The following is a 25,757-nucleotide window of genomic DNA, read 5'->3' as shown; positions in this document are numbered from 1 at the left end:
TTTACATATTCAAGCTTGTGATGATTTTTATTTGAAACCGAGCAAAACTTGTTTGTTTCATTCAAATTGCACTTAAGTTTGAGTTCATTTGAAAAGAAAACGCAAGAGATACAGATCTGTCTGAAATGCAACTGCCCTTGTTTTATGCAGGCACCCTAGAAGCATCCAGTGAGACAGGGAGGCATAGAATGAAAAAGTGACTAAAAGCCTTGTAACGGCTAAATTTTCAATATTGTCCCTTGGAAAGAGGAGTAAGGCAAAACAAATCTAATTCTAGAATTTTGCAAGAGGAGAAAAGGGAACCTGAAGTTAAAATGGGGAGAGATTAGATATATAGCTACAATAGTGTTTTGTATTATAATGTAAGAATATGCACATTTTTTGTCTTTTAGCTGGTCATAGCTTTGGAAAAAAGGGGTAGGGTGGGATACAGGAAGTGAACTGAAGTAAGAGTAACTTTGAACATGCTTTGATAACTTTGAACAAAAATCCAGAGGGATTAATGTTTGGTCCGTCACAGAACATTATTAGCAAGGTGAGATCTACTTCCGACCAGTCTTCTCAAATAGTTTTTATCTTGGCATATAGTATAGCATTAGAGAATATGCAATATTGTAACAGATGCAAAAGCCCAGAGCTGTCACTACAGTTTAATTTCAAACATCTGAATGTGCAGGAAGTGTAACAGACATTATACCCCTCTTCAGGTGATATCGCTCTCTAGGTTACACCTGTTCCAGTCTCCAGGGCAATGTTAGTCTTTAGGCTTTCAATCTGACACTCTTGATGGAAGACAAGGTTGTATTATCACAAATGATTTGCTGCAGTTTGTTCTGTGACTAAACTCAAAGTGACAGATTCTATATGTAATATTTATTAAAAACAAAAACAGACCCTACATTGAAGTAACCTTTAGGTTGTGACACCAGCCATCAAAGACAAGGGCAATTCAGAGTTAAAGGGTGAAATCCAGTCCATCCAAAATAAGTGTTACAATGGAAATGCCTATTTTGAAAACAAGCACTTTACATCTGTAACAAATATTTCTATGAAAAATGAGACTGTTTTTGCACCAGCTGCTTGTAAAATGTATAATTTTGACCTTTTAAAAAGATTGTTTACAATAATATAAAAGTGCTTTGAACATTTTATGGACATACACAACTTCGCTTACTAAGGTGACCAGATTTTCAAGGTGGTGGGGAGGGTACACACTCACAGAAGGGTTCAGCAAAGCCTGGTGGTGGTAGGTATGAGGGAGATGTACCAAGGAGAGTTTGGCTTTTGGGAGGTAAGGAGAAAATAAGTGTCCCACTACTCCGCCTTTCCTCTTGCAATCAAAATCCACAAAGCAACCTCGTCCTCCTTAAAACTCTCCTTGGCCATGATGCCTGCAAAAAACTGGACCGTGGTTAGGCAGCTGGTGTGGCGAGACCGCTGCCTGTCATGCGGACCACTGTTGTTTCTGGTTTACCTTGTGCTCCTCCGTCTGTTGTCTCACCTTTATACTTCAATGGTAAGATCATTAGGGCAAGCATCATTTTTCATATATATTTCTACCTAGCTCAGTGGGCCTAGGACCTCTATGCACTTCCACAATACAGATGAATAATAACAACATAGCACTATACAGAGTCAGTGAGCCTTTGATCGTGTGTGCGAGAGAGGACTGTCTATAGGAAAGTGGCTCATTTTGGAGAGAGGAAGTGAGTTTGGCAATGTGTTGGTGGAGGAAGTTAGTGTTGGTACTAGAGGCATGCTTGCACTTAGCCAGCTCTAAATTTCACCAGCTCAGCAGGCCGGTGGCTCTTCAAGATGGCTGGAATCCGTGGAGAATTCCATTTTTGTAAATTACAAGCAGGACAGGCCATGAAAATAGGCACATTTCTACTTTTTGGTGGTACGATTGTCTACCTGTTATCCCCTTGTACTTCCTACTTAGCTGTGTCCAGTGTCAAGATGCAGATAAATACAACTTCCAGCCTTTTGCTGCAGCAGCACTTCATCTGGATTACTTCCAAATGAAACCACCAGTGGGAGTTGCACTCATAACTCAATTTAAATATAAAACTTTTCAGAGGAATAGTAGGTAGAAATAACTCCTGTTCGTTACAGTTCACTATGTTTGTACCATGTTTTAATCTGACTATCCAGTTTTATGTTGGAATAGGTGGTTCTGATTTGTAAAGCTGAATTTCTGATGTTGAACTGTGTCCATCTTAAAGCTGAGCATTCTCACCTTTTAATGTGTGGCGTATGAGAGGGGCCAGCCCTTCAGCAGAGCAGAGTGTTTATGGGAGAATTTTGGATTTATCAATCACAAGTCAACTCCCAAGAGTAGCCAAGAAGAAAGAGGTGGAGTGGTTGTGACGGGTTGGATCACAGAATCCCCCCTTGGGAGCTGCCAACTGATGCGCCAAGACTATTTCTGCTCCTGCTTTCCTGCCCCATAAGCATACGACTTCAGTGCCCTTCCTGGTTTGAGCCAGACTCGCTAGCCTGCTGCAAACCCAGACCAGGTCTGAACCACGTCCCCTAACAGCTGTAGGCTTACCTGAAAGCTAACAGAAGTGTTCTTGTCTTTAACACTCAGATGCCGAACTCCCGATGGGGTTCAAACCCAAATAAATCTGTTTTACCAGGGTAAACTTATAAATTGTTCACCCTCTATAACACTGATAGAGAGAAATGCACAGCTGTTTGCCCACCCAGGTATTAACACATACTCTGAGTTAATTAATAAGTAAAAAGTGATTTTATTAAATGCAGAAAGTAGGATTTAAGTGGTTCCAAGTAGTAACAGACAGAACAAAGTCACCAAGCAAAATAAAATAAAACACACAAATCTATGTCTAGTCAAACTGAATACAGATAATCTCACCCTTCGAGATGCTTCAGTAAGTTTTTTTTCCTCAGTTTGGACACCTTTCAGGCCTGGGCACAATTCTTTCCCCGGTAAAGCTCTTGTTCCAGCTCAGGTGGTAGCTAGGGGATTCTTCATGATGGCTCCCTTTTTTTCCTGTTCCGCCCACTTGTATATCTTTTGCATAAGGCGGGAATCCTTTGTCCCTCTGGGTTCCCACCCTTCCTCACTGGAAAAGCACCAGGTTAAAGATGGATACCAGTGCAGGTGACATGATCACATGTCACTGTAAGACCCCAAGCCTTCATTCCTCCCAGCCTGACTCACAGAAAGGCTTGCCTGCAAACAAAGCCATCCACAGTCAATTGTCCTGGTTGATGGGAGCCATCAAGATTCCAAACCACCATTAATTGCCCACACTTTGCATACTTACAGTAGGCCCTTATAGTTATATTTCATATTTCTAGTTTTAGATACAAGAGTGATAAATTTATAGAAATAGGAGGAACACACTCAGTAGATTATAAGCTTTGTAAAGATACCTTACAAGAGACATTTTGCGTGAAGCATATTCCAGTTACAATATATTCACTCATTAGCATATTTTTATAAAATCATATAGACTGCCACGTCACACCAAGAGTAGCCAAGAAGAAAGAGGTGGGGTGGTGATTTGTTTTTGTTGCTAATGGGGAAAAAAGCCTCTGCACAAGGCTCACATTTATATTATAAGTTATATTCATACCTGAATATGAATCTGACCTGGTCATAATTTTTCAATAATATATTTGGGGATAAAACATTGTATAAGTCCTTGCTGGAAAAATGGAACTTGCTATGTTTCTCTACTGATATGGTGGGGTTTTTTTTGGTTTGGTTTGGAGTTCTGTGAGGGTGGGGGAGTAGGGCTTGGTCTTTTTTTAAAATTGGTGATTGAAAGAAAGCAGGCTCAGGCTTGGTGGTATCGTAAACTGATCAAAGATGTTTCTTTCCAGAATCAGATTTAAAAATGCATTTATCCAGGGCTTCAGATTTTCTGGGACAGTATTGTATCACTCCTGAACTTCAATCTGTGATTCAGGCTGAAGTTGTTGACACAATCATTATCCCCCCAGTCACCTTGGCTTGCAAACTTGGAGTGTTTTTTTTTTTTTTTTTTAATAACTTTCTTTTCTTTCTCCCCATACATTCAGGCATCCAGCCTCCCTGCAGCTCAACATTACAACCTTTCCTCTCGGTTTTTATGGCTAAAAATGCTTATCCTTGTCTTAGTTCTCTCCCACCTCAATAGCTGTGCTCCCCTCCCTCAACTTTCATTTCACTCCCCTCCAGTCCATCCAGAATATAGTCACTAAAATCCTTTTCTTCACTCCATTTGTTTCTCCCATTGCTAACATAGCAAGTCCAAGAGTTTTGATTGTGCCTTCAAGACTATGCACAAGTTTATTCTAATTACATCACTTCTTACAACATCTCCCTTGCCTTGTTTGCATTATCAGTGAATTCAGCTTCACCCTTCCCTTTCTTGCCTTCCTATTTTCATGCCTTTGCTGCTTCCCCCTCTGCCTGGAACATCCTCCCTATCCCAGTATACTAGGTACCAATGCCTTATTTTAAAATCTCTATACAAAGCTAATTTCTTGTATGAAACCCATAAACATTAACCAGTTAAAAAGAAAAAGAAAAAAGCAGGATATGTAGTTAGTTAGATTTCGGTTAAAAAGGGCTTCATTTTGGCAGTGTTTTTCCATAAAAATCTATCGGACAACACATCCTCGATTATCACCCTCAATTATCACCCTTCTTCGTTGTAATTTTATAATTTATAAAATAATCCAAATTCTGTTTGATCTCTGTCATTTGTTAGCAGTGGCTGAAAACGGAGAGAGTATGTGCTACCTTACTAGTGGTAGGAAATTAATCAAATGTGTTTTATCTGATGTTGTATTGTGATGAAGGTAGAGGTCTGGGGAAGAAAGCCATCAGTTTTTAATATCTGTATGTCAGTCTCTCACCTTTGAAACTCTAACCAAGGAAGACTCTTCCAAATAACTTGTAGTACAGGAAGAAGTTTAATTAATACTGACACAATCTCCTGGGTAATGCTGCACTGCTTCTCTTTTCAGCTCTGCATCTAGTGAGGTGTGCTCTTTTTTTGATCATTACAAGCAATAGCTGCAATGCCCTTCATCTTGATGGAAGGCATTAGGCCAGTACCTTATTTCCAAAAGCAGGTAAAAAAAAACAAAGAATAATGGAGTCCAAATTACTCTGGTCACATTTAAATTCTGTGTTGCTTGGGTCACATTCATGTCTCTGTCAGGTATGTCAGATGTGTACATTTTTGTCCTGTATGTACACTGTGTATATACATCATCTAAACGGTGAGTTCACATGAGGAATGTGAACAGTTATTATTATTTCCCTGGCCAGCTAGATAGTGTGTACATATACTGTCATGTGTGTACACAATAAATGTAAATAGGCACATGTGCACACACACAAGATGTGCATATTTTATATCCAAATGCATTGATCTGGGTTATTTTAACCATTTTGTCAGGTAATATGGTTACTCAGAGCACCATATGACCTGACCAGTTAACCTTTCATGTTAATACTACAGCACCTTGTTTGTGCTTTGCTTACTTTTAATGTTGACCCAATGCTCACCTTGTCTGTTTTAATGATTTTAATTTTAATCAAAAGTACCTTGTCTCCCAGCAACCTAATTTCCCTGTGCATTTCTCAGTAGTGAATGCTTATTGATGGTCATTACTCTCCAACTGCTTGTGCCAGTGCACCTCTGGGAGGTTAATCAATCTTGTGCTTTTTAATTGACATCAATAATGTGTTTACATTTATCAATATTTCTTAATTGTCAAGTTATAACAGTGGAACATCAATAATAAATCACGCCAATGGTGAACTTCACACATTAGACTTTTAAAAGTCTCCTTAAGCAATTTGATATATTGTAAATTGCTGTGGTGTGATTTGTATGTGCTGTGTGGGAAGAGGTCCAAAAATTGGTATGTAAAGTCATGTACTGTAGAATAAATAACATTAAAGAACCAATCCATTGAAATGGCAGTAGGATGGTTTTTGCCGTAGACATTATATACTATTATGAGGAAGGAGGAAGCAAATGTTTTAAGGGCTAGTTTAACGGCCCCAAGCAAGATTTTGAACCCATTGTGCTACGTGCTGTACATAAACATAGTAAGAGAAAGTCCCTGCCTTGAAAAGTTTATAAACTAGGTGAGACAAAGGCTGGGGAAAAGGAATTATTATTCCTATTTTACACATGGGAAATAAGGCTCAGAGAGATTAAGGACTGGATCCAGATAAGCAGATAAACACACAGTTAACTTTAAGCATGTGAGATGTCTTATTTAAATGAATGAGACCATTCGTGCTTATGATTAAGCATATGCTTAAGTGCTTTCCTGAGTTGGGGCTTAAGTAACTTGCCTGAGGTCACATAAGAAGCTTCTGGCAGGGCTGAGAATTGAACCAAAATCTCCCAAGTCCCAGTCTCGTATCTTAAGGCCATCCATTCTCTTTCTTCTATCCCCACTAGCTTCATGCAGTAATAAGCTGCACATAGGACAATCATCTGAATGAGAGACCTGGCAAAATGCTGTCCTGAGGACAGCTACCAAATTAAAGACATGTCTAATGAGAATGGAAAAAAAGAAATGGGGGAAAGAGGTGAAGAAGGTTGAACACTTGACAAGACGATAACATGGAGCACCAAGTAGGAGGAAAAATAGCGCCAATGAAGCAGCTATTTACTTCCTTCTTAATTTTATGCTTCATGATTTTTTTTATTTAGCTCATATGATTTTAAAGGTAAACTAGAGATTTTAAGGTAAATATATACAAAAAACAATCAAGATCCTAATCATTAACAGAATATGTTGCTATTAGACTTTAAAACTACAAACTTTAAAAAAAAGTAAGTAAGACCGGAGTTCAGGGTTCTCCATGTCTCATAGAAGATATTGTTCATTATTTTGTTATTTATAAATCATTTGTAGTGCTATGGATTTAAATGGTTCTTTACACAGCGCAAGAGAGAGGTATTCATTCCCTTAAAGATCTGACTATCTAAATCAAACTAAAACAACAAATGCATAAGCCAGGACATGAGACAGTGATTCAGGAGTGAAAGAAGGAGATTATTAATGATGACAAAAAGGGGGAAAGGAGGTTGCAGGAAGATCTCTTCTTTGAAGGAGCAGAGAAGGGGAGTATACTGTGGATGAGAACAGGGAGACTGTTCTAGACATAGTGGCAGCTTGATAAAAGGCACAAAGTTGAGTAGAAAAAGTGACAATGGGAAAGGAGTAAGATGAAAGTATTGGAAAGAGTAGGAAATATCAAGATTATCTAGGTCCCTGTAGATGAGGGATTTCATTTAGTAAGGGGCAGAGAGGAAGTGGAAAGTTTAGTGGGTGGTCAGAGCACACACTGGCATTTTGGGTGAGAGTCATAGAGGGCAGAGAAGAGACAGTTACACTCACCGGGGTGAGAGATTAGACCACTCTCACTAGGGGCAATGATTTTTATGGAATCGGTGGCAGAGCTCCCACTGATTTCAGTGATACAGGAACAGGTCCCCCAGGCTTTAATGGGCTTTGACTCAGTAACCATTGTAATGTTAGTTCCTCAGAATCCTGAAGTGTAACACCAAGGTTCTCTCATTTGAAAAATATTGGTTCTAGATAGATTCTTTTTATTTACTAGTTTGAACATATGGACAACCGAAACGACAAAACAGCTGCCATCATAGTGAACTGAATATTATTGTGGAGGCCTGGCATGTCCCACCTATCATGATTGAATCAATGTGAAAACTGGGACTCCAGTTCCTGTATTCAATATTCTCTTCTAACTCTCTAAAGAATGGCACACACAACCCACTCTGGGGAGAGCAAGAGATTTTACTGTTAATGCACTATAATGTTAAAAGGTTTCTGTTATCAAAAGAGGCTGTTAAATAGCATAAAGAACATAAGACTAAATGGTAAAATCTTGTAAAGTTCAGTTTACTATTCTGGCAGCCATTCTGCTGGCTTGTTGTACTTTTACACAAATGTTCAAAATAGTGAATAAAAAGAATCCGTCTTTTTCAAATGAGAGGGCATTGGCAAGACAGCCTTCCAAGGAACTAAATTATAATGGTTACTGCATCAAAGCCCATTAAAACCTAGATGTTTAATCAATCTTTTTATCAAGAGTAAAGCAAATTAGAAAGCAAAGGAGTTGACATTTACTGTATCATGGCAGATTATGTATATTTCTTGGCTGTACAGAAGGATGTGTTGTGGGGACCTTGTGTGGAGAAAGCAGATCTAGAGTCAAAGGCATGTATCTCTCAGCTGGAAAATAAGGACCTGTATTCACAGTAGGGCTCAAATGGTGTTTACCAAATTGGTTTGAAACATGTTAAACCCTTCAGATTGACTCAGATTAAATGTGAGACTAATTTATCTTAAACATGCTTTGTGTGGCTGGAACGAAGAAGGTGAAATCTTATTTAAATTAAGTTTAAAAACAGTATTTCACACATTGGCTACTAAAGCACTGTTTAAAATCAAAGTAGCATGAACTTCGTTTTAAACCAGTTCAGCAAGTATGTTTTTCAGTACAGTATAGGCAGGTCCTAAATAATAACAATAGTTTTTGTTCCTGATGTATTAACATGTTTTGAAGCCCGAGTTAGTCGGAATATTGTGCTTGGACCTGGTTTTTTAATTGTATTAAGAGATGACATAGAGGCTGCTGAGAAATGAGAATCTGTAACAAATATCATTGCATACCGCCTTGCAGGCTAAGAAGTGAACATGAGTCTCTTGCCCCAAAGTGTGCTACAAGCCATACACTGGTACTCACCCAGTATTGGTGCTTCATGCTTTTGAGTGAAATTTTCAGAAATGTGTCAGTCCTACTTTCAAAAGTGACTTGGACACTTAGGAGCCCATGTTACATTCAGAGTCAATGATATTTAACTTCCTAAATCACTTAGGCGCTTGCACATTTTACCCTTTTCTTAGTAATACTCTAGACTTCCCTTCCCTACATTAATGATGAAGCCTCTTTGCTTGATTCAGTGTACCACCATTTCCCATTTTATTAATGCACACACTCATTTGAAATGGAGCGGCACAATGTAACAGCAGGCTTCTTGTTTCTCACCGCCTTTTGATACCCATTAATAAAAGCACAGACCATCTCTCTGTCTCTTCCATACTCTCAGGCTGAAAAGCTGAGTATTTTCTTTTCAAGTAAATACCCATCAGCCCTGCAGATCTATCAGCAGTAGTTGTTCTAGGGGGTAACATGTAAGCAGCCCAATACATGCATGACCTGAGAGAGGTTCTGAGTACCTGCAGTTCCCATCATGATGTTGTGGGAGGTGATACTATTTATTTGCATGGCAGTAGCGTACAAAATGTCTGTGATGGCTCAGTGGTTTGAGCATTGGCCTGCTAAACCCAGGGTTGTCAGTTCAATCCTTGAGGGGGCCACTTAGGGATCTGGGGCAAAGTCAGTACTTGGTCCTGCTAGTGAAGGCAGGGGGCTGGACTTGATGACCTTTCAGGGTCCCTTCCAGCTCTGTGAGATAGGTATATCTCCATAAGAGCCCCAGTCATGGACAAGAATCCAATTGTGCTAGGCGCTGTACAGACACAGAACAAAAAGACAGTTCTTGTTCCAAACCTTTGAAAAACTCATATTCACAGACTTTAAGTATACCTATTCCCAACTTTTTTTTTGAGGGGTGGGGGTGGGGTAATTGTATCAGTTTACCAGATAAAGGGTTTGATCTTTAGATTTAGTGCAGAGCATTTACCATTCCTATTGAAGTCCACAGGGGTTTGACACAAGTGATACATGATAGTTTACTGTGAGTACTGGAAGAATATGGTTCATTATTTATGGCCAGTTAATTGATTTGAATTTTTTTAAAAACTGTGTACCTAAACAGCAGTAATGAATTCAGAGTACTGAAAGTGTTCATTTAGTTTCTTAATTTTTTCAGTTCTTATTTGCTGCTTGCTTGCTTAAGATTTCATTTGAAATTGTAAAAATTAGACTTCTTTATTTTACTTCCTGGCTTTTACTGTAAAACACGGACATTGATACTGTGTTTCTAATATAAAAGTGTCATGAAACTTAGAGAGAGAGAGTTCTGACCTATTTTTATAAAAGAAAACAAGGATAGGGAAGGGTAGAACACAGGAGCAGAGACCCAAAGTTTCCCACAGTATAGTAATAGATATGACCTTTAATATTGAGGCCTTTGGATCAAAGTTAAGTTGGCATTAAAATTTTCTAATAAATTCCCTGCTGAATCTCAGGGTTTTTTCCCCTCAAAGTTAATTCAATAAGGTCACAATAAAGCGAGTGCTGTCTGTGTTATTGTAATTGCTCTCAGCAGGCTGGTAGTATTATTGCACAGAAGTGCCAGCTACTGTGCTTTTAGTTCTCTCTTCAACCGCGCTCCTTCCTACATACTCCCTCCCCTCGTCTCTCAAGTCCACCCTAAATAGGAAATGAAGCTGTTTTAAATGCCATTTGCCTCTCATTTAAAATGCTTTTACAGTGATGCTTTCCTGAATCCTTTGCAGCGAAAGAAATAAAAGATAAGTTAGACTTCTTGTGGAATAATTGGAGACTTTTATTTCCTTTCTTTAAATCTGCTCCAACCTTTGAGCACTGGATCCTGCCTTTAAGTTCTTAAGTAAAGGATGTTATTTCTAAACACAAAGGGCTTGGTTCATCTCATGTCGGTTTGACTCTCCGAGCGTAGCAAATTGACAGATATTTCAAGAGTTTCTGTAAGGGTGTGGAGGATGGGATAGTCATGGGAAACCAGCTAAAATAATAATGTGTTTCACAAACATTCTTCTGCATATTGAGACATACCTGGTTGTCCTATTCCTGTAAATTATTGCTATCCATGCCAAGCCTGGTAGAATAATTAATTTGATATTTCTTGTCCTGTGGAAAGCAAGTTTATGTTTGACATTCATGAATCTACTAGTAGAATATTAGTCTGGGCATAGACCATTGCAGTGAATAAATGGCTGCACAGAAACACTGTGATCATTGCTCTTTGCATATGTTATACAACTGTAAGTTGATACATACGTGTTAACATGAATTTGGTTTCACTTATTTTTGTTTGTAGTGTCCATAATTAGGGCACTGTTGTTTGGATCCTAATTCCCAGATACAACTTTCTCCTCTCCTTCCTCTAACATGCAGTCTTAAATAAACATACAGATTTGGTTGATATGGGTAACATGCAGTGTTGTATGCCAGGCTGCCCACGTTGTAGCCAGCTTTTTTCATCTATTGCAGAGATTTTTTTAAAATACTGTATTTGCATTACATTATGATTATTTTATTACAGTAGCACTCGGGACCTTCAATGAAATATCAGTCTCCCATTCTTCTCGGCATCAAACAAAGATGTTTTACAAATACAATCCTTGATCCAAAATGCCTGCAATCTGTCCTTCCCTAACTGCACCCTTCATCTGTTAGAACCTCCCTGTGTTACACCCGGATTCTGAATATGCAGTGAGTTTTGAAATTTAAAATGAAGGTTTTTGCTTACACCACTGCATCAGACTTTTGTTAGTAGTAAGGAAAGAGCACACTTATTTGTCACTTTTTCACCCTATTTCTGTATTGCTTATTATTTCTCTTCACCCTCCCACACACTTTTAAAAATTACTCTTGTCCCACACTCTTGGTCATGGATCATACCCTACTGGTACAAAGTACACTGCAGTGCCTGCATGTTGGATGAACTCCCAGTGATCAAAATCATCACTTTCACTGTGTTTGAAGTTTCTGCCAGCAAAGAGACAAGCATCTTGAGATCACTCCTGATCAATAACTATTTATTGCTCTTATTTATGGCATACACATTTTAATTTATAATTCCTGTTGCTGCTTGGGGGTACTCATTTTTGGTAGTAGAGATGTGATACGACTAGTAAAAGCAGTATGCCTCCAAGATGAAAGGACGCTACTGACCCAAAAAACTTCAAGAAGGTTGATTTGGAACCCTACTGTGGTTGGAGTCTAAGACATGTTAAGATTCCCCTGAATCAGCATGGCAGATGATCAAGTTGTTGCTTTGTGAATTTAATAATTAAGCATTGCTGTGACAGAATTTCTATTTAAATTAACATTTTTGATTGATTCTACACTTCAGAAGTTCAGTATTGAGATTACAGCAATATAGGCTAAAGAACTCACATTTTCCAAACCAGTTTTCCCTCTGGCTGAGTCAGGTCATTCTAAAGTAAACCTGAATGTTGAAAAATCCATTGGACTACATACAGTAAAAGCTTTTTTAACGGGCATGCTGCGGGCACGGGGGGTGCTGGTTAACTCAGAGGGAGGGGTTTGGAGTGGGGGGGAGGGATCCGGCGGGGCGTGGGAGGGGTTGCGGGGCACGGGCTCTGGGAGGGAGTTTGGGTCTGGGAGGAGGGTTGGGGCATGGGAGGGGACTTAGGGTGCCAGATGGGGGGGCACTCATCTCCAGTGGCTCCCTGCAAGCGGCTTCCCGTCCCTGCTGCTCCTGGCGGAGGCACGGATAGGCGGCTCTGCAAGCAGACACGCTGCCTCCGTCTGCAGGAGCTGCCCCCTGCAGCTCCCATTGGTCACGGTTCCCGGCCAATGGACTGGGAGCTGCAGATTCAGCACTCGGGGAGGGGGGAGGGAGGCAGCATGCCTGCAGAGCCATCTGGCTGTGCCTCCGCCAGCAACAGTGGGGATGGGGAACCACCGGAGGTGAGCGCCCCCCCCCATCCGGAACCCAGAAGCCCCGTGCCCTAGGCCCCCTCCAGGACCCAAACTCCCTTCAAGAGCTCACCCGCAGCCTCTCCCACAGCCCAGCCCCCTGCTAGCCCCACACCAACCACATTATAAACGAGACTTTCAGTGCAGATCAGAAATGCTGGTTTATAGAGCTTGCCAGTTGGTGAAGTGCCAGATAAAAGAGCTTTTGCTGTATTAACCATAAAAATATCAATCATGCTATCCTTTGTTAAGCTAAACAAATTACTTGATTAAGATGCTATTTAGCACATATTGTTTTAAATAGTTTCCTGACAGGACCCTTCCTTCAGCCCTCTTGCAGGATTTCAGATGATGCATTTGTCCATTATTCTGAAGCTAGCTGTGTCTAATGTTTGACCTGAATGAAAACCACTCAGCACTTCTGAAAATTAGGCCACTTATTTAAATTTCTAAATAAGGATTTAGGAGCCCAACTTTCGGGCCCAAATTTAAACAATTTAGACCTAGCCCCTGCACCTGAGAGCTCAATATCTCAGTATCTCGCTTGCACATCTTCTTACAGATAGTTTGGTTATTCCTAAATAGATCCTAAAAGGAGTTTTGACAATAAGGATAGATTGACTGTTGCATCCCAATCATCATAACTTACATATCTCTATCATCTTTATTCTGAAAATTCCCAAAGCATTATACAAAGTCTAATAACATCAATGAAACACATCCTCCCTTTAGGTGGAAGGCCTACCAATCATTTGTTTTATTTGCCTGGATTCAATATTTTAAAAAGCCTATCCAAGCTCTAAGTATTCTCATAATTAAATTCAAACTCATAAAGGAATATGACCCTGTATCTTAATACAAATATTAGTCCTGGGGGAATTCTGTGCCAATATTTTAAAATTCTGCAAATTTTATTTGTCAAAATAACACTATATAATCACACCAGTTTCAATTATTTTGGTAATTTCTTTCAAAATACCAGTCAACAAGTATGTTTGTAACAATACAGACACACACACAAATTTCCCCAGGAGTAGAGAGTTAAAGAAACCTCTATGACAACCTAGTTTCTGTTTCTCTGCCCCCCTCCCCCACCCGCTGAGCCCAGTTTTGACCTCTTGGTTTTGGTAAATTGAATCTTCCTTTAAAAATATTGTATCTTCAGATTAAAAATGAATGCAATACAGGCACTGTACTGCTTGATAATTGCTTATTAACAGGGCAGTCAGTATAAATCAAAATTAGGAAAATTGCTATATGTAATTGGAGCGCATTTAAATGATCTCTGTTATGGGAACAATTCTGTTGTTAAAAGAATCAAGTGCAGTTATACCAAATAGTAAAATAAAATAGATCATTGGACTGGTGAAAGGAGGGCCAAATCCAAGCCCTGTAGAAGTCCACTGGAATTTTGTGTTGGTCTTTCATGGGATCATAATTCACCCTTTGATCAGTTTAAAGGTGGACTGCAAATGAAATTGTGAAAATTCCATCTGCTTTAGTGCAGCCCTCTGCTCCTACTCAAACTCAGGCTTGGTCTACACTACCCCCCCTAATTCGAACTAAGGTACGCAACTTCAGCTACGTGAATAACGTAGCTGAAGTTCGAAGTACCTTATTTCGAATTAGTTCAAACTTACCTTGGTCCACACTCGGCAGGCAGGCTCCCCCGTCGACTCCGCGGTACTCCTCTCGGCGAGCTGGAGTACCGCAGTCGACGGCGAGCACTTCCGGGTTCGACTTATCGCGTCCAGACTAGACGCGATAAGTCGAACCCAGAAGTTCGATTTCCAGCCGTCGAACTTGCCGGTAAGTGTAGCCAAGGCCTCAGAAAAGTCTGCATGTTCAAGTATTGCATGCCTAAAGGAGCTACTTTTTCTGCCCTATCTGCATGCCTAAATCATTGTACATATTTCTCTCAGACTCGGCATTTTCTTCTTTCTTCACTCTGTGCTGTGTATTAATTCACCCAGAGCCTCTTATGTATGGTCAGCCTTTTCTTTTTCTGTTTTCCTCCAAAATTTTCCATCCTCTAATCATCTTAGTTCAAGCCTGAAAAGACACAATACCCAAGAGTGGAAAATGGTAGCACTATTAGTTGACACAGTTGTCGAAGTAGTCTGCTCCCCTTTCTTCTCTTTAGGAAAGCACGAGCTTATTGTTCCTTAAGTCAAGTTTTAGAAAACAGACTCAAGAACTCAGGTTCAGAAACAATGCTCTAAGAGACAAATCGCTATAAGACCTGGTAAAGCCACATCTGCCTCAATCCAGTTGGCAGTTTTCCCCAGCTTATGTCTCCAGGCCACATATAAATGTGTTTGTGGACCTAACAGGGCAGCAACATACTTGGGGAGATTCAGACCCTGAGAAGAGGAGTCTGACATGATGACACATTTGATATCAATATTCCTATGCTCTCTTATAATGTTCAGAAACCTGTGATTATAATCGTGCTGAGATGCTGTTTCCAAAACCCATGTTGTAGAAAACACATATTCATAATAAAAACACTACGGAGTACTGTTGCAAACTGAAGTTTGTGATCATTCTTTAGAAACGCACATCTTGTAGAAATCATAGTCTACTTTTAGAACTTTGAGTTGAATTCAGGTTTTGGTTTCTGGTTGTTGTTTTTTTACTCATCCATGTTTATTTGTAGTTATATTAGCACATAGTAACTTCGGGGAGTGGGGAGGGAAGGTTTATTTGACTTTTGAAGGTTTATTTGGATTGTGACTGCATACAGTTAGAGATAAATCAGTGGAATAATTAGCAGTGAAATTCATAAGTAAAAGAAAGTTCCAGGGAAAAAAAAATCCAGCGGTGTCAATTAATGTTTGCATTCCATCTTTCCATAGTGTGTAGCCACACAGGCTACTTTGTCTCCCTTCTACTATGGGCCACCAAGAAGTGAACCAAAGAAAGCATAAATATGCAGTGATATAAGCGGAAAGCATGAACACCACATGAATTCTAAGTCACTTTAAACAAACCTACCTGGACATTTTCTCTGTTTTCAGTCATCATTTTCTAAAACCAGATCTTGAAAAATTACAGTGGATAATGACTCCCTGGTTGGTTTTATTTAATCTGGAGTCCATATTAACTAAACAGAGACATGTTTTCCACAGTAATATTTTTGGACAATAAATCTGGCCAATATAATGCACCTTATTGGATGGTCATATGTATGTATACAAAGGGAAGAATCAGTGAGCAATAGTACCTGTGTGCTTTAAATTTACTGCACCTTTTCCTGAGTATTCGCAAAGGCTTTGGCAGTTTGTTAAAATCGAGTTCATCATTTGCTTGTGGTCCTTCCTCATCTGAATGTATTTCTTTTAAGGCCCTCACTGCTGCAGTGAAGAAATTGGTAAAGTAGTTCTGTGTTTATTTTTGGTAATAATTTTTCCATTTAACGTGCCTCTTGATTCTGTTTCATTCCCCTCCCACTCTCCCCCCCTCTCCCCCAGTGGCTCAGGTAGCCCATGGCACAGTCTTCTGTCTTTTTATTAGGAATTCTGGAATCTGTGTACACCCAGTGGTCATATTCCTGAAGCAATCTATGCTAAATGCCAACATAAAATAATAGATGCACAGAACACAATTACCATTGCTAAAAAATAAATGTGAAGAACATAATAGTGGAAAGTATTCATCCTTTGAGGATGAAAACCACTTATATAGCTTTGATAAAATTAAGCTAGTGTTATGGATATCAAGCTGATGCAATTTCCCTGCCACTGAATTCCTCTCCCTCCCCCCAGTGGAAGCTCTTGCTACTTGAAATGATTGTATTGGGTTCACTTACTTATGCCAGGTGATGTAGTCGAAAAGAGGACTGGAAGTCCGACCACCAAGTTTTCATCTCAGCTTTGCCAGGCTTTATGATGTTGAACAAGTTATTTGTATCAGAGGGGTAGCCGTGTTAGTCTGAATCTTTAAAAAGCAACAGAGGGTCCTGTGGCACCTTTAAGACTAACAGAAGTATTGGGAGCATAAGCTTTTGTGGGTAAGAACCTCACTTCTTCAGATGCAAGTAATGGAAATTTCCAGAGGCAGGTATAAATCAGTATGGAGATAACGAGGTTAGTTCAATCAGGGAGGGTGAAGTGCTCTGCCAGCAGTTGAAGTGTGAACACCAAGGGAGGAGAAACTGCTTCTGTAGTTGGATAGCCATTCACAGTCTTTGTTTAATCCTGATCTGATGGTGTCAAATTTGCAAATGAACTGGAGCTCAGCAGTTTCTCTTTGGAGTCTGGTCTTGACGTTTTTTTGCTATAAGATGGCTACCTTTACATCTGCTATTGTGTGGCCAGGGAGGTTGAAGTGTTCTCCTACAGGTTTTTGTATATTGCCATTCCTGATATCTGACTTGTGTCCATTTATCCTCTTGCGTAGTGACTGTCCAGTTTGGCCAATGTACATAGCAGAGGGGCATTGCTGGCATATGATGGCATATATAACATTGGTGGACGTGCAGGTGAATGAGCCGGTGATGTTGTAGCTGATCTGGTTAGGTTCCGTGATGGTGTTGCTGGTGTAGATATGTGGGCAGAGTTGGCATCGAGGTTTGTTGCATGGGTTGGTTCCTGAGTTAAAGTTGTTATGGTGTGGTGCGTGGTTGCTGGTGAGAATATGCTTAAGGTTGGCAGGTTGTCTGTGGGCGAGGTTTAAGCTGAGGACTGTAGGTGATGGCCAACAGAACTCCACTGGCCATCACCTACAGTCCTCAGCTTAAACCTCTCCAACGCATCATCAGTGATCTACAACCCATCCTGGACAATGATCCCTCACTTTCACAGACCTTGGGAGGCAGGCCAGTCCTCGCCCACAGACAGCCTGCCAACCTTAAGCATATCTACACCAGCAGCACCATCACGGGACCTAACCATAGATATAGTAACATAATTCTACCATTTAAGTGGCCATCAAAGCCGGATTTTCAGCTGGTGTAAATAAAAAAAAGAGTCTAGGACTGCTGGTGTGATACTAGCTGTGCAATGAGATCTTTGGATCCTTGAGGTTCTTCCTGCATAATAACGTTGTTCACAATTGCTGATTGCTTAATTGTTGTTCTAGTTCTTGTGAACACTTGAAATAAAGACGAGACAGACAGACCTGCCTTGTTGGAACTAACAGATTATAGTATAGTTAGAATATGGATGGAAGGAATGTAGTAGTTTTTAACATCTTGCCAAATGATGTCTTGGGCTTTAGAGGCCTGTGGAGCATGATTACTGAATACAATTCAAGGATGGTTTGGCTATACTTAAGAAGGCAAACTTGAACCAGATCTCCCAACAGCTTTGTTTTTATAGCACTAACGATACCGCATATTATATTGTTGTTTGTCAAGATGATTGAATATTGTATTGTGTGATTTTTGTTTTTCCAATACATAATTTTTATGTAAAAAAGCAGTCTAGGGCGTGTGATAAGACATGGTTTTCTGTCTCTGCCTGCACTCCTCTCTTCTGCAGCTATTGGGCCATGTTGTCTTTTATTAGTAGATTTTATTTATTGTATTGTATTAAACACCCACAAGCCTTTGAGGCTGGGACACTATCTAAATGAAATTTTAATTTTTACTATGGCATCTTTGAACACATAAATAGTGTCAAAGGGGTACTCCTGGGGGAATTATGCACCAAAAAAATAAAAATTCTGCACACAATATTTGAAAATTCTGCAAAATTCTTCATATTTTATTTGTCAAAATAACACAATATAAACATTCCAATTTCAATTATTTTGGTAATTTATTTCAAAATATCTGTCAGCAAGTATGTCTGTAACAATACAGACAAAAAAAGATTCTGACAATTTTTTTTTTTTTTTTTTTTTTTTTTACAAATAGATTCCTCACTAGGCATATTAATACAGAACTTTGAGTAATTCTTTTAAATTACAGTACAGAGCTGTATTTCCTGCACCTGTCAGAAGCAGTGCAAAGGTTTGGGGGGTCAGGGGTAACAGAGGAGCTGAGGGAGAGGGAAGGAGCCTGGGAGTGAACCTGGTGGGTGTGGGTGGGAGAAGTTTTGTTTTTGTTTTTTTTTGGGGGGGGGGGGATGCGTTGTTAGGGAGTTGGGAAGCTTCCCCCATGCACACCCTGGCTAACACCAAGCCTCTCCCATTCAATCAGACACATCTACCCCATCCCCACACACCCAAACTCCAGTCTGTCCCCCTACTACCATTCTGAACCCCAGTCTGTGACTCCCTAGCAGCTCTGTGTTCCCACTCTGTCCTAACCAGGCTCCATGGGCAGGGTGCTGTGATGAATTTCTACTCCTGGGGGAATTCTGCAACACTGGGCATGCATAGAAAAAATTTTTCCCCACACACAAAATACATTCCGTCCAAGAAGTTCTGCAGTTCCGCCTTTTGCCCCTCAGAGGCCACTGTGGCACCAAAACAGCCATCTGTGTTCATTCAGTTTGCTGTTCTGGCGCCACAGCAGACTCTGGTGGGCAAAAGGCAGAACTGCAGCACTTCTTGTACAGAATGTATTTTATCCTGGCGGGGGGAGGGGAAATTATGGGGGAAAGATGAATTATGCACATCTGCAGATGCACCGAATTCCTCCAGGAGTTAAGGGGTCACTACAAAGAATCTTTCAGGTCAGAACACACTTAGATTTACAATCAAATTTTTTTGGTAGCCCAGCTTAATTGTTTTTGACGCCTTACTTTGATAGAATCTTCCCCTTAGATGAGATGTAGATGGATTAAAAATGAATATATTGGAATCATCAAACTGCTTGGTTTTGCTCTTTTGATCACTGGGAAACTTATAGCCACATTTAGAAAAACATCTCTTCGTGAAGAGCTCACTTAAGAAAATGTTGCAGGAATTGTGTTGATTTAGAAAATTAAACCTTTTTTCTGCTTCACTAAAAGGAAAAATAAAACACTGAACTAATAAAAGTAGAATTATTCAAGGTGAACCACAAATGACATTGCTAAAATATCAACTTCAGTAATGTATGTATGATGAATGCCCAGTTGTATTAATTTATAACTTATAATTCATTTTTTAATTTATAATTTAATTATTATAACAACCCCCAAGAATCCGCCCACTTATTTTTACCCCTTTGTTTTTTTTTAAAGACCTTTATATATTTTTTTTTCCTTTTAGGTTACATGACATTCTTCATTGTCTCATGACTGGTTCATTGGTCTATTCCGACACCCCAGCATGTTAGCATGCTGGTGAGAGACAGACCTCTCTGAACTCTGTAGACTACGTTATGAGAGGTTAGGTAAGTGGCATTTTTCTTTATTATATTGCACAGCTTTTAATTTATTTCATATTCAACACCATATAAAATATTTATAAAATAAATTTAGGGGGAAAAGCGCAATATAATATTAAAAAGCCACTTATCAGACCTACTCCATGACCAAGGAAAATTGCATGGTGGTTTTGACATCATCCAGCACAATGCACACTGAGGCACCTAGCCGGGTATGATGAGAAAAGGACTTTAAAGAAAAAAGTTATTTGTATATAGAAGGGCTATTGCAAAATTAATTTATTTTTTAATACTAGGGCTGTTCACACAACCAGAGCAAAGAAATGAGCTAGAAGTGGGATTCTTCCTGCCATTGGTCAATTTATGGGGTTGGTTGTTTATGAACATTGAGCTTTGCTGTTTCAAGTTATCAAAGGCTGTGTTAGTCCTGCTGAATGCAATACTACTGGGGGAATTCTGCACCACTGCGCATGCACAGAATTCATGTGCCGCACAGAATTTTTTCCCCCCAACAGAAAATATTGTCAGAATGGTGCTGCAGTTACTCCTTTTATCCACCAGGGGCCAGTATGGTGCCAGAACAGAGAGCAGCTGCTCCCAGATAGGAGCAGCCCCAGCTGGGGATAGGAAAGACAAAGCGGCTGCCTTTCTCACAGCACCCTGTCCATTGGGCTAGGTCAGGAGGCATGGTATATGGGGGAATGGACAGCACGGCGCACATGGGGCTGTTACAGGATCACAAACTGGGGTTCAGAAGCAGTAGCATTGCTAGGGAGGGAGTTGGGGGAGCGGCCACTCCCCTGAGCACTCACTCGGCACATCCCAGTGTGTCCGGGTCTTTGGCGGCATTCACTTTGGGCTCCGCTGCGTGCATCTTGCGGCGGCGGCTCCTGCGGCCGGTGCTTCTCCTGCTCCCCCCGCCCTCGCTTTGTGGCAGCTGGGTGACACTCCTCCCTGTGCCCATTGTCGGGTGCCTGCTACCTTGCGACTCCGGCTGCGCTTGGCTGAGGACTAATCCAGCACGGGTTTCCCACAAGCAGCTCTGGGTCTTCGACGGCAATACAGCAGCGGGTGCTTCAGTCGCTCCGGGTCTTCAGTGGCAATTCGGCGGTGGGTAATTCGGCGCAGCGGGTTCTTCAGTCTTCGGCGGCAAGACTTGTTTTTTTCTTTTTTCTTTTTTTTTTCTTCTTCGCTGCTTCGCAGTGGGTGGCGTCTTTTTTTATGTGTTCGCTCCCCATGCTCTTAGAACCTGGCTACGCCACTGTTCAGAAGGGATAGTTGGGGGAGGCATGGACTGAAGCAGAGGCTGAATGGGAGTGGGGGTGCAGACACAGATGGGGACGGGGAGGGAGGTGCAGGGACATATGGGGATTGGAGAGGGGATGATGGGATACATGGGGATGGGGTGAGGTAGGGTGGCTGAGTGGGGGTGCAAGGACACATAGGGATCGGGGGTGCAGGCAGGGGCACCGGAACTGGGGGGGCGGGCAGAGCCCTCCCACTTTTTGAAAGTGGACGGGCCTGGCCCTCCCACTTTTTGCTGGAGCAGGGCCTGCTCTCTTCCCCAGAGGTCCCACCCCCCGGTCATGCCAGCATGGAGCCCGGGTAGATATGGGAGCCCCGCACACAGATCCTCCACGTGCCCGTGGTGCAGGGGGGCTGAGAGCTGCCCCCACCCCGTGTTCCCGCCTAGCCAAGGGCAAGTGGAGGGTCCGAGACTCCACGGCAGCTGCGTACCCTCCACCTGCCCTGGGCGGGGAGGCGAGGACACAGCCCGGGGGCTGCTCGAAGGGTCCGCCACGTTTCCCCACAGCTGCCCACGTGGCTCTTATCATGGCCGGGCTTCGGCTCCAAGGCCACCCGACCCCTGGCCAGAGCTCAGAGAGCAGCTGTGGGGAGCCTTGGTCCCTCCACCTGCCCTGGGTGTGGGGCCTGCTTTTGGCCACCCCAGGTGGGAGGAGCAGGCTCCCCAGCTCAGCTTGGCTGAGGAGGGAACTCCGGGGGGAGAGGAGGGGCAAGGGCAGGGCCTCATGAGGGCGGGTGGCCCCAGTGCCCCCATGTTTGGGAAGGCTCTGGCACCCTTGGTGCAGGGACACATGGGGTCAGGGGCAGATGTGCCTGACTGAATGAAAGAGGTCAGGGATCAGACAGGATCTGTATGATGGAGGCTCCCTAACAATCCCTCCCCGCCCAAAAAACCCCTGTTCCATACTTCTCCTACCCACACCCAACGACCCTCCAAATTCACACCCAGACTCCTTCCAGCAATTACTTTCCTGTCCCTCCATTCCTTCATTACTCCTGACTCCCCCAAGCGTTTGCACTGCTTCTGAGGGGTCCGGGAAGTACAGTTCTGTATTGTAGTTTAAATGAATTATTACTCAGAGTTCTGTATTAATATGCCTAGTAAGGAATCTGTTTGTCAAAAAACATTTCCTGGCCCTTTTTTGTTGTCTATATTGTTACAGACATAGTTGCCAACAGGTATTTTGAAATAAATTACCAAAATAATTGAAACTGGCATGATTATATTGTGTTATTTTGACAAATAAAATATGCAGAATTTTCAGAATTTTAAAATATTGTGTGCAGAATTTTTAATTTTTGATGAATTGCTCCTGGAGTAGTGTAATCTTCATCCTGTTGATGACTGATCTGAAAATCTCCTAAATCTACCTGACTCTGATTACTAGAATCACTGGGAATCACATCAAAAAGCATCGTCAGCTATCTGGTTGTTAAAAGTGATGTACAGAACTAAAACCTGCTCTTCTCAGCAATGCATTCAAATCAGTAGTATTAATGAAACTTTACTCATGTGTTGGAAAATTACAGTATCGTTATATTTAAAGTATACTTAAAATGCTTTTAAAGGGGAGATTTAACAGATGAGTTTTAAGTATTGGAAAAAGTTAATTTGACACACTTTTTATGATTAAATTTAGCTTAATACAGGGGGTTATTGTTTAAGCTGGCATTTTTTAAGACACCAGTGTGCAGGATCAAGTCTTGATTTGCATGATGTTGATGCAGTTAGCTCATGGTTTGTACAGGTGGTGAATAATGGGCTTTGACTCTTGATTCACCTGTCTTACTGGTGCGTTACCAAATGTAGACATATAAAAGCAGAATATTAAATTGTCAGTGTCTACTATGTATACTGGTCATATACATAGTTATAATCATGTCATCTTATTAGCAGTAATGTTCAGAAAGCAACCTTGTAGCTTGGCATCTGTTGGCAATGTGGGTAAACACAGTTGCCAAGAGCATGGAGAGAGGGTATTTCAGAGGCTTTTGCGCATTACGTTTATAGATAAATACTGATCAACAAAAATGTTAAAGCAACAGCATTAACTTAAATCAAATTTCTGACTTTTTTTTTACCTTTGTGACTGTTACAATTAAAATAACAAAGAGGTTAAAGAAAAATTTTATCTATTTTTTTAAAATGTTTTTCTTTCTGCGTTTGACAATATTTTGTTTTCAGTTTCATTCAGCTGGCTTCCTGTGTTATTGTGTGGATCTTTCACACTGCAACAGCTGAGAGAGAGAAACTAAAAAAAAATGTATTATTTTAAAAATTGGCAGGGCGACTTAAGAGTAGTGCCTGGTATGGTTTTTAACTTTTTAAAAAACTGATTTCAAGTTGACAGTGTCCCTTTATTGTCATGTAATCAAATAAACTTAAACAGAAACTTTGCTTCCCCCTTAAATGTAATTACATTGAAAAAAGCTAGTGTTAATAATACCACATCAGGATATTGAGATCACACACTCAACTTCTAGTACACCTCTACCTCGATATAACGCTATCCTTGGGAGCCAAAAAATCTTACTGCGTTATAGGTGAAACCGCGTTCTATTGAACTTGCTTTGATCCACCGGAGTGCGCAGCCACACCCCCCCCCCCCCCCCCGGGAGCACTGCTTTACCGTGTTATATCAGAATTCGTGTTATATCGAGTTGCGTTATATCGAGGTAGCGATGTACTTCCTGTTTTTTTTAAAGATTGCTGCAGCTGTATTAATTTGTCCACATTGCACATCCAGTATATTCTATAGTACCTATTAATAACAAAGGGTAATACATTCAAGTGACATTATCTAGTTCTCAGGGAGGATCTGTATACATGTCAAGTTTCATATTTCAACCATAATTGCTATAGTCCTTTTTTTGTGTGTGTGTGTGGTTGCAAACTTTTTTAAATGGGGAAAGTGTTCTTCTATCGTTTGCTTTTTGTTTTTGCTGTACTTGGAAATGTCTGAATGGATCTTTCTTAGACTTATTCCTTTGAGAACAGATTCTTATTCTTTTCTTTCTTAGACTTATTCCTTTGAGAACAGATCAAGTCTGAAATTTGTCAACCAAAATGGTGAATATTTATAAAAGTTATTAGTGAGGGAGGAAGGGAAGGGGTTCTAATGAAACTATTCTGCAACCGTAACTACTGTATAACCAAGTGCCTGTTATAATAAATGCCAACGTATATAACATGTATTCACTATCTAAGCACTGGTTTTATGTACCAGTAGATCCATCAGGTCACCCCTACCACATGTTGCAGCCCAGGAGTTTGGGTTCAGAATCCATCTTTTCCACCCAACACACCATTCATTCATTCTGTTGAAACTACTAGCGAAGATGCCAGCTGGGACCCTACAGTTTGAAGGAAGTTATGTATACATTATAGCAGTGCCAGGATGCCTTTGACAAGCTAACCAAGTTGATATTGTAGCACTTTCAATGCCACACATCACTGTCACAGCCAGGACTATACCAGTCTGGTTGCTGCTTTTTCCCAGAACAAGCCAGCTGGCTCCAGCCAGGCCCTACCTCAGTGAAATAAGTCACACAAACACATACACTTTTCTCCTAGCATTTCAAAGTGCATGCTCAGTAAGCAGAAAAAACAGATTGGAGGTTTTAATTTCATGTTTTTCACTGACCTTTTGAAATGTCAATTTTAAATTTTCTACTTAAATACTTAACAAATACAAAGAAATAAAAGAGCTATATAAAAACTAAGTATTATTAATTATCAAGCATAAAAACTAATTTCACCTCTCACACTGAGTTGGTTCCTCCAGATCAGGTTTATAAATACATTGTCAGGATAATGTGAATAATTTATGATGCTACTGCCAGTAGTGTAATTATTCTGTGAATAAAAAGAGGACTTTAGTCCCCAGGGATATAAAGCACCTTTCAAGAATACTAAATTAACTTAAAACATTGAAGAAAAGAGCAAATTAGAGAGCAGTGGTTTATATCCTATCTAAACTGGCGTATGTCCACATTAACACCGTAAGTAATAGTTTTAGAGCATTCCTGAAATAACAGTAGGAATTTCCTTCTCATTGTGCATATTTGTTCTACCACTGTTTAAACAAATATATTGGAATGATAAAAAGTATTTGCTTATTTTACAATTACTTTCCATCTTCCCTCAGACTCTCCTACAAGTTACAGTAATCAATGCTCTGTGTTGACTAGTGATAAATTACAATTTAATAGTTCAGGGCTATGATCTCAACAAGATTATATTGGGTGAGATGGTTCTGATGTCAGAGACTTGAATTATTAGTTATTTCAAAGAGGAATTGGACTGATGAATCTTAACCATGGGGAATAAATCTGCTTGCAAACTGTCAAACATGGTCTCTATATCAAGTTGTAATTTAGTCATTCATGCATGGGAAAAGGAGTCAGGAATCAAACTGAGAGGCTGCACAGGGATACGAGAGAAGCAACTGAGCTTACTGCTGAGGCCAAGTGTTTCCTATACACCTCTACCTCGAT

At 40.6% G+C, this 25,757-nt stretch overlaps 1 protein-coding gene across 4 annotated transcripts in view; it reads left to right on the top strand.

Moving 5' to 3' along the window:
• LYRM4 (LYR motif containing 4) overlaps positions 1–25,757 on the top strand; it is a 154,169-nt gene that overhangs the window by 45,761 nt on the left and 82,651 nt on the right. The window contains exons 1-2 of one of the 4 annotated variants that reach the window (XM_065584905.1): positions 19,844–19,961; positions 24,282–25,757. The exon at positions 24,282–25,757 is cut by the window's right edge and continues 26,767 nt beyond it. The exons of 1 other annotated variant lie outside the window; for it this stretch is intronic. Coding sequence is in view for 2 of the 3 variants with exons in the window: in XM_065584908.1 (XP_065440980.1) it covers positions 19,838–19,846 (9 nt within the window). In the remaining variant the exon portion in view is untranslated. Of the gene's footprint in view, positions 1–19,837; positions 19,962–24,281 lie in introns of those variants that run through there. 2 more of the 4 variants (XM_065584908.1, XM_065584907.1) reach the window with 2 other exon arrangements.

Source organism: Chrysemys picta, chromosome 2, assembly GCF_011386835.1.
Source record: "Chrysemys picta bellii isolate R12L10 chromosome 2, ASM1138683v2, whole genome shotgun sequence".
Classification (NCBI taxonomy): domain Eukaryota; kingdom Metazoa; phylum Chordata; order Testudines; family Emydidae; genus Chrysemys; species Chrysemys picta.
Note: the sequence above shows the minus strand (reverse complement) of the source record. Positions and strands in the feature narration are given on the sequence as shown.